This window comes from Atta cephalotes, assembly GCF_000143395.1.
Source record: "Atta cephalotes unplaced genomic scaffold scaffold00028, whole genome shotgun sequence".
Lineage (NCBI taxonomy): Eukaryota > Metazoa > Arthropoda > Insecta > Hymenoptera > Formicidae > Atta > Atta cephalotes.
Window position 1 is genome coordinate 1896887 of NW_012130092.1, and position 10732 is coordinate 1907618.

General features: G+C 24.3%; 1 protein-coding gene across 1 annotated transcript in view; it reads right to left on the bottom strand.

The window, feature by feature from the left end:
* Nucleotides 1–3280: 3280 nt before the first annotated feature.
* LOC105620733 overlaps nucleotides 3281–10732 on the bottom strand; it is an 8918-nt gene continuing 1466 nt past the window's right edge. Inside the window, exons 2-4 of the mRNA XM_012202225.1 lie at nucleotides 4311–4459; nucleotides 3908–4040; nucleotides 3281–3322 (exon numbers count right to left, since the gene is read on the bottom strand). Of these exons, the coding sequence (XP_012057615.1) occupies nucleotides 3281–3322; nucleotides 3908–4040; nucleotides 4311–4459 (324 nt within the window). The remainder of the gene's footprint in view (nucleotides 3323–3907; nucleotides 4041–4310; nucleotides 4460–10732) is intronic.

Consider the following 10732-nt stretch of genomic DNA (forward strand, 5'->3'; position numbering starts at 1 on the left):
ATCTGATTTTATAATTACAAAATTGTGTAGTTATACAATTTTTCAGATTATATTATGTGTATACCATTATTGATTTAAACTTTTCTTTATGTATGTTTGTTCTTATATTGAAATTAATACCATATGTTAAGAAAATAGTATTACTGTGGCAAATATTATAAGATATAGAGACCGCTTAATAATATACAATTTTTCAAACTTCTTTGCATTATAAATCAATTTCTGCGCATATAATGATATCAGATGCCATTTAGAATTATATCTAAAAATATAACGATTTATTATTATCAATTATTGTGTAATAGTTATGTACATCCTATATATACTATATGAATATTGGTCGCTTTACGTACTTGCTCTTATTGGCTGATGCCTATCCGTTGATCGCCCTATTTTTTTTCTGCAGAAGATAGTCGCGCCTATGCGTTCATATCCGTACAATGATAGCAGCAGGATTTTGATTTTATACGTTAAACAAACCGTTTTTCGTTAAGTCATGATTTGTTTCCTTCTGTATGACGAGATACAATAAAGAAATATTCAGTAACATTCTTTAAGAGGCGATTCTCGCCTCCCAGTCAATCACTAAATAATCTTCATAAATCGAGAGGAATACATCAAAGATAGCCACAAGGCTAAACGAGAAAATTTGCGTGCACATTTGCCTACGCAAAGGATCCCAAGATCTATCACAAATACATATACACCATATATATATATGAATCATAGAAAGTTAAAATAGAATTAGTTAAAATAGAAAGTTAAAATAGAATCTATTTCATAGCTCCTTCACTCTTGCTTATTAAGTTTCTAAAATCTCAAAATAACATTCCAAAATATTTGCAGAATATAAAAATAACATTTACTTTATCTATCTGGAAACATTACAAAATAAGTTTCGATTCACGAGTTGCAACCCCTTAATGGCCTAACGTAATGAGCTACTACGTTCAATTCGTGCTTTATACTCGAATTCAGGTTTTCTATTATGTATATCACAAAATATATAGTATATTTGAAAGATAATATCAGAAAAAATAAGTTAAAATTAGAAATTAACTTTTTTTATATATATTAGATCTCGTCTCTGATTGTTCTCTATGTCTCTATGTCATAAATTTTATTTCTATATCATATATTTTATATGTTTTATCTTTATAACTATATATATATTAAATTACCGCATATTAAAAAAGTGTACTTTATTATTTCATCATTTATGCCATTGTGAGATATTTCATTAATAAATAAACATTTAACATACATATTTATTCTTTATAATATTCACACACATTTAAAATCTATACTATTATCTACATAACCAACTATGAGACATAAGAATGATATAAAAGAAGATTTGGAGCTTCAATTCAGCTTCAATTTAATCTTGAATGGTTACAGGTCAAACAGTAATCCAATTCAATCTGTAATACCGATTTCGAAATAAATCCATATCCATCTGATCAACATACATTTCTACTCATACGTTGATAACGCTGAAAGATAGATCTTGATTCTTTTTTTCAGTGTATATATATATATTATTTATTACTTTTGTCCAATACATCAATATTATAAAACAAGTGCAAATTAATAGTTTTGCTTTTTATTTAATTAAACTAATACACACTCGTATTTAAGATGAAATAGATATGAAGTGAAGAATTTGGCAAAACAGAGAACAAAAAGTGTAATGATAAAGAAGATATAATAATAATATTATAATAATAATAATAATAATAATAATAATAATAATAATAATAATAATAATAACAACAACAACAACAACAACAATAACAACAACAATAATAATAATAATAATAAATAGAAGAAGATTATTTATTGGGAATCAAAAAATATTCTTTACATTAAAACTGTATAAATTTGTTATTGTTCCTTTATTGTTCCTTTTTTAAAAGCAAAAGAAGGTAATTGTCGCAAATTACTTGTATTTCCTCAGGTGTCTTATGTTATAGTATCATAAGTAATATCTTTAGTAGTATCTTTTTTTCTTATACTACAAATTGCGGCGGCGTGATAATACACTTTCATTGCTAACAGTTGTACATTATGAATCGTTATTCGACATTTCTAAATTTTTCTTCAATGTTTTACTTAAATACTACTATTATTAAAATATTGTCAAAATAATAATAAATAAGGGAGACCGGGACTAATCGGACTTCTTTTTTTCAATTGCAATTTTCAATAACAAAATAAACGATTTTAGTTAAATGATTATTAGCGTTTTATAGAATGATTATAAGACTACAAGTTGGCAATAAAAAGTTTCGGTATTTGCAACTTCATTTCATCTATATACACAAAAAGTAATGTGATCTCAGAAAATGAAATCTTTAAAATGCCGGGACTAAATGGACACCACATTTTCCCGATGCAACATGAAATAAAAACACGTTATTATGTATATAAAAATCAAAAATTGCATCTAGAGAAGTGTTTCTTAGATTTAAAAAAAATGTTTCTTTGCTATACGATTAAAGAAAAATTTTCTTTGATTTGTGAATGTCATTTCTTTAATTTAAAGAAATTATGTTCAAATCAAATAAATTTTATTCAGATCATGATTTGAACGTCATTTCTTTGATTTAAACATAATTTCTTTAAAGTAAATAAATTTTATTTGATTTTAAGAAATAATGTTTAAATCAAAGAAATGACGTTCATAAATCAAAGAAATTTTTTCTTTAACTGTATAGTAAAGAAATATTTCTTTATATCGAAGAAACCTTTCTCTAGGTATTAAATTTTATTTTGAATCAACAATTTGAATCTTCCGATTCTATATCAGACAAACTTTTTTTCAAATTTTTTCGCCGCCGATGCAATTTTCATATTATCCTTTTTAGCTAGCACAACTCTAGACATTCTATCTTTATCGACGGGATCAGTTTTATGCTTGTGATTGCTGTAACTAACATAAAAATACAGTTAAAATATTGCGAATAAAAATCGAAGTTAGTTGGTTTTATGCCCATTTAGCCCCAACAGCTTGATATCCTCTTAACCCCGAACGTATATTATAACTTTCGACATAAATAAAATTTAAACAATTATGAAAATGGAAGAAATAATATCAAGTGTGTTCAGAACACATTTTTACATAGATTTACTTATCTGAACAATTCTGAATTTAAAAAATAACAACTGAATATAACAACTAATATAAAAAATAACATATTATTCGGACGTTCGAAAAATTATTTTCGACTATCGAAAATACATTTGATTATCTAAACATAACAACGCGACACCTAAACTAACCAAGCTTCGTTGGTAAAGAAGACACGCGAGATGCCATCTACAATATAAATTGGGAACTCATAAGATAAATTTTTGCCACTCAAAATTCAAATGCCAGCTTAATCCCGGTGTCCAATTAACCCCGGTCTCCCCTACATAAAAAACTAATATTAAAACAATCGTTTCAAATAATTTTTGAATATTTAGTGCTATAGTCTAATATTATATTCTAATAGTCTATTTCAAAGTTCCATTTTAATGTAAATTTTAATTCAATATTACTGCAATAATAGATAATATGACACTTCATATGGCATAATTAAAAAAGGAGCTCAGTGTAAATTATTATTTATTAATATAATATTCATAAATAAAAAATGTCGAATATAAATAACATATAAATCGTTTTAAATCTCCAGCTTAATATTTTCGATATAATACAAAATAATATTATAAAAGTAGCTATCATTAATAGAAATTGCTATTAAACCCACTACATTTCCATTCTTTTTATAAGTTTCATTGTTGTACAGAATAAATTATTGTGAAGTAAGATAGAGACATGCTCACAAGCTAAGAAAATAAATTTGTTATTTTGGGGAAAATTAGAAATAAGATTTATTATATCCATGATACAAGTTACCGTAGTGAACTGTTCTAGTGACACAAAATATAAGCCACCCATAACAATGTTGCATGATTTCATGCTTCTTTGCATCATGAACAGTAATAATTTTTGCATTTGCAAAGGTGCCATATACCATTGAGTATCATATCTAGAAATTATCATAACATTCTTGTATTTCGTACATTGTATTAGAAAAAAAAATTATTCAATTCATCGCGCTTCGCGCATTTAAATGTAATTGATATTCTTATTAATTTTAAACATTTGCTTATTTCAGCATTAATTCTTAATATTTATCTACAATATAATTAATAACATTTGATGTATAATAAAAATAATTTTAATGTGAAACATTAAAACTTTAATGCATATATAACTATACTATATATATAATATACAATGTTTTATCGATACTTACGCTTTTCTAAAAATTTCTGTACTACTATCGATAACCTTCTGTCCCATAAAATTACATATAAACATATAGTAAAAATGACAGAATATAAATATTATGTATAATGCTACAAGATCATTTCTCTGATCTGGTAAAATGACAATTTGACAAAGCTAAAATGTATTAAAAGGGAACTTGCTTTATATTTGCATTCTTATTTACTACAAGAACTTACTAAATTAGAGAACGTACTAGATTAGATACATAATGAAAGTACATTCATTAAAACATAATTAATATATGATACAAATCAATGAATTAATTTTGTACTTACACGGAATAAGTTTATACTTAAAGAAGCTACGCCAATAGTAATTAGAATAAAGTAGGATAACGATAATGTAGATGTTAAATATTCAAAAAACCTTCAAAAAATTTTTTATTGTATTATTAAAAATATCCCTTACAGATAATTACGAAACTTCATAACTCAATATAATGGCTATGCATTATATAATGACAAATTAAATAAAATTGAAGAAAAATAAAAGTCGGAGTGTCCGTAATAATGGAAAACAAAATATATTTCTAAATTATGTAATAAAATGTTAAAAATTTATACAAAAAATTCTTCTTTCTTTACTAAAATGCCTATAATAAAAATTAATAGAAAAATAAATCTAAAATTAAAAATTTTTTTAAATAATTAAAAAAGAAGAATTATAAAAAACAAACAGCGCTAATATTATTAATGAAAGTAGTGGATTACTAACTCGAGAGTTCTTTGATGAATTTCTATAGCATCAATTAGTTTAATATGGATATTTTCTTTATTTGATGTTAATAACATTGATATGCTCTTATCTAATGCATATATTATTCGATAACTGTAACAAATGCAAAAAGTCATATGTCAAATAATCATGTAATTACAGGATTAATCTTTTTTTTATTTATACACGTATATAATCATACACACACATACATACAAGGTTTCTTAATTATGACGAAGTATGCAGATAGAGAGAATTAAATTAACAAGGATAGGTTACGCCCTGTTCTTCACCGATTTTAATCAAACTTGCACCAATGGTAGAGGAGCCTACCAAACATTTGTAAAGCCGTTCCTGCTAATGGGCCTTAGCCTTGGCTAGAAGCCGAGTAATGAACATTTAAAAATATATCAAAAAATTTGAAAATAGATCAAATATCTCGGAAAGCATTTTTGAGAAAAATGTCTTAGACAAAAATGGTAGAGTTTAATAAAATATATTTACTGGCTTTATTGGTTTGATCTTGGGAGGCATCGTCAACCTTGACCAAATAAAATTAAATAGCGGGAATGACTTTACAGATGTTCATTAGAGGCTCCTCTAACATCGTTGCAAATTTAATCAAAATCTGTGGAGAGCAGTGTAGCCTCTTCTTGTGAGTCAAAAACCCTGTATACTAATCCATTTTGCAATTTTCCTAATAATTAAGGAAAAATTAATTACTATATAAAGATCACATATTCGCCTGGTCTATACTATATTTCTAAATATAAGCACGTACATTATAAAATGATGCAGGACTTTTCGACTTATAATTAGTTTAATCCTTATACCTATACACGAACGCTTTGTTAATAAAATTGTGGGACACCGTGTATTAAATTTTCATTATATGTATATAATCCACTTACCTAACTATTTCAAACATGCCACAAGCATGATAAATATACGCAAAAGTCAATGTCTCTGTAGCCACAACAGTTGTAATTCCCATAATAATCGTTACAATTGTGTGCAATAATATTGGATAAAAATATTTTTGTTCATCCAGAAAGTATTCTACTAAAAATGGTAATTGCCGCGTGCGTGATTCATTTAATGGTGCCACAAAATCAAGAATATCAGGCAAAAATGGTATTGAAATGTAAACAACAGTAGGAGAATAAGTTAGACCTAAAATCATAAGATATCTGAAGTATTATTCTGTAAGAAATTACGAATAAAAGTTATTCATAGAAAAATAAAATATTTCTATTTGTATTTTTTGATTCGGTATCCTACCCACAAATGCGTACATATATCTTCTTGCAGATTTGGTGTATTTTCGTATTATCTCCACTTCTTCTTTATTTTGTAACACATTCCAATCAATTTGAATGTGTTCAATCAATTCTTTAATCTGTTTCATGGGTTATGTTTATTAAAGAAAAAGTCAGATAATCGATGAATCAATTTCAAATAACAACTTACTCTTTGAGACTGTATATAAAAAGTACTATATTTTAAAAGATAAGCTATGGAAGGAATAGTGAACGATAGATCAGTCAACACAAATTCAAAATCGTATTCCGTTGTAAATAATTTTAACAACTGAAATCATAAATCATTGTACACATAACATCAAGTTGACAAAACAGTTTTTTTCTTTTATTAATCAAGAATATAAATGGCTTTTATATAAATTTAAAAAATTACATTTATATAAAATAATCCTTTACATATTTTATTTTAAATGATATGATTATTATTAGATGATTATTTATGTTTTAAAATTTTTATTAATAAATAATTAAAACAAATTTTTATTCATTGGCATATTACGGAGAAAAAATTATTTATTATATGCTTGTAATAATTCATTTCTATTCATTTATTGGAATTAATAATTGTTAGAATTAAGAATATCAAAGCATAAATATTTATACCTGAGCAATTATTAAAAATAGAATCGTAAAAATACAAAAAATTGGGTATATTCGTTTAAAGAATGAGTCACCATATGGCCATAGACCAAGAGACAATAAAAAGATCCGATACAGTTTATAGTAGTGATATCCAAGAAATTCCATTTTTCTTTGAGAAATTTGTCGTGTACGCTTGTTCAAAGTGCTTTGACCTCTTTCACTTCAACAGCATTCAACAGTACTCTTTATCACATACTATTTTTCTTTTAAGAAAATTTCCATCTATAGTTTCAGATATTATCTAATATAGCAAAAAATTCTAGTTTAATGTAATAACTACATAAAACAAGAAAATAATAACAAAATGAGGATAATATTCAAAGTATGATAACAAAAGTGGCTATATAGGTGTTGGTTGCAATTATGTAAATTACACTTTTATACAAAGCTATATATCATTCTATTACGTTTTATCAAAGCGTTTCGTGGAACTATTTTATTTAATTTGTTACTTACATAAGATAGCGCAACTATAGATACGTTTTATTTTACTTAATCTATCAGTATTCTTCTGTTTATCGCGTTTCATGTTTCGTAATTCGATTCATAAGAAATATAGATAAATAGCTCTTATTTATATATATATATATATATGTGTGTGTGTGTGTATATATATGTGTGTATATATATATATATATATATATGTATGTACATATACATTATATTATATTAAATTTTATATTAACATTTATGTAAATAGTGTTTAAACTATGAATATTTAAAATTATTAACATAACTTTGATACTTTATGGAAATTTACATAAGGAAAAAATGAAATGAGATGAAAGAAATAACATATTTATATTATTTGGTATATAGAATACAAACATATTTTTTTTATGCCTTTATGATGTTTTAAAATTACAAAATTGTGTAGTTATAAAATTTTTCGGATTGTATTATACATTATTATTGATTAAAAAATTTCTTCGTTTTTTTATATGATGTTGACTTGTAGTTTATAATATTATCGTATTGAATAAAATACCATAAAGTAAGACATGGATAAACTCATAGCCTAGAACAAAAAGAACATTCACAAAGAAAAGGTAACGTATGTATGCAAATAATACATATGTTAAGAAACGAAAAATATTACCGTGGCAAAACCTTCATATGACAGAACATACAAACCACCTATGAGTAATACACAATTTTTCGAACTTCTTTGCATTACAAATAATATCAATTTTTGCGCATGTAAGGGTATCGTATGCCACTTAGAATTATATCTAAAAATATAATAACGATATATTATCATCAATTATTGTTGTATAATAATTATATACATATATAATACAATAAGTAATGCAATAAAAAATATTATTTTATTAAAAATAATAAAATCAAAATTTTAATACACAAATTGCAATTTTAATTTTATTTAATTTTATCTTTTTAAAATAAATGTCACATAAATAACTATTATTATATTATACAAAAATATAAATATATTTTTTATATGTACAAATCAAGCAAAGAAAATATACATAAATTTTGCATACAAAGTTACAAACAACTATCATCTATTTATATTAAAAAACATTTTGCATATTTAGTAGCTATAACAATTAATAATTTTTGTATAATAAAAACTTTTTTGTGCGTAATGCTATATATAATATATCAAAATTATAACACTTTTAAGTACACCGGGTGCAAAAGAAATTAAAATTATAAATAATTCATGTTCAATTAATATCAATTTTTAATAACTTACGTTCTTGATAAAAAATCATTGCTATGATTCAATATTTTTTGTCCCGAGTAATTGACAAAAAAGAAATAAAATAAATGAACAAATAAGGATATTACAGACAAAATATTTTCAACGATTCCCTTTGCAAATACAGCCTAAAAAATTTTAAAAGTATCAAATCTCTGTAAGAGAAAAAATATAAAAAACGATGTAAATATGTTTGGCTTTGCCATATACTACAATAAATTATATAAATAACTGTATAAATAATAATTTAAAAAATGAAGTTTTTTAATATGCTTTTACAATTTTTATTCCATTAATGGTAATTATCAGTCATCGCAACATCTTACTTACACGACACAGATTAACAGTTAAAGATGCTATGCCAAGCACAAGCAGGAAAAAATACATTATTACAAAAGTATTTTTTAAAGATTCAAAAAACCTTTAACAATAAGAAAAACTAGTTATAAATCACTCAAGGACATTACGAAGCTATCACACTATCTGATTAATTTAAAATAAAATAGATACATAAAATAGATAAATACACAAAAAAAAGGCAAGAAAATTGTCACACACAAGTTTAAATTTAAAGAAATGCATGTATAAATAATATTTAAATCCGAAATATTGCGATGAGAAACTACCTACTCGATGGCCCGTCTGTGAATGTCGATCGCACTGATTATTCTATTACAAACTATGCAACGTTTTCCAGAAGCTGGATTTCTTTTCTTATAATCGTCCGAAAAAGCATGTTCGATATAATAGCTAAAAGAATAAAATGACCTTAATGAAAAGAAATTTTTCATAAAGTATAATGCTTTCGACACAAATTAAAAAAATATTTTGTACGTTTAAAAATTATATATACGTACGTTAAAAAAATATTATGTACATTTTTATTATTTTTTTTATTATTATTATTATTATCTAATAATAACACATTTAAATACTAAATGACTTTAAAATATATTTCTCTCTAAATTTCTTTAAAAGCTGTAATTGTTTAATAATATTGAATTAATCTCGCAAATAAAATTTCAATACAAGGATATATCTGTTATTAAATTAATTATAAATTTTTAATTTTAGACATTAGAAATCACGTTCTTAATCACGTTCTTAAAAGGTATTTATATTTATTTCTATTGCACAACTTATATAAAATTAAATAAAACATTTTTATATATTAATGTTTTACTAATAATTACAATATAAAAAAAATTAATATATTTTAAATATCAATATAGAATCTTTACATTAATTCGTCACATTTTATTTTACCTAGCTATTTCAAACATTTTATTTTCCTAGCTTCTTACCTAGCTATTTTAAACATTCCACATGCATGCTGTATAAATGCTACGTATATAGATGTGGTAGACATTAGTGTAATTTGAATTGTAAAACACCACACGACCATATGCAAAAGAATAAGATAAAAGTATTCATCGCTGTCAATAAAATATTCCGCTAAAATTAGTATGTGATGTGGACGAGATTGGTTAAGTGGCGCCACAAAGTCAAGAAGATTCGGTATAAAATGTATACAGCCAAAGATTATTGGAACACTATAAGTCATTACTGTAATTATTAACACAAAATTAATATTCATTGTTATAAGAATATGAAAACTTAAAAAAACTTCAATATATGTACAAAGACAGCAATGCAAGTAACAATTAAAATGATTATAGTACTTATAATTGTACAAACAAAAAATTTTCTTTAACTTTATTTAATTAAATCAATTTATTAATTTTTGAAACAATTAACTTAAACAATACAAAATTAACTTTAAGTTTATGACAAATTGTCAGAAAAATATGAAATAAAAGCCCATAATGATCGCAACTGGATCTGTAATGTTTAAATAATTCAGTGTGAATTTGTATATGCATGTACATATATATATATATATATATATATATATATATATATATATATATATATATATAATATATATATATATATATATATATATTNTCTNTATGTNTATTA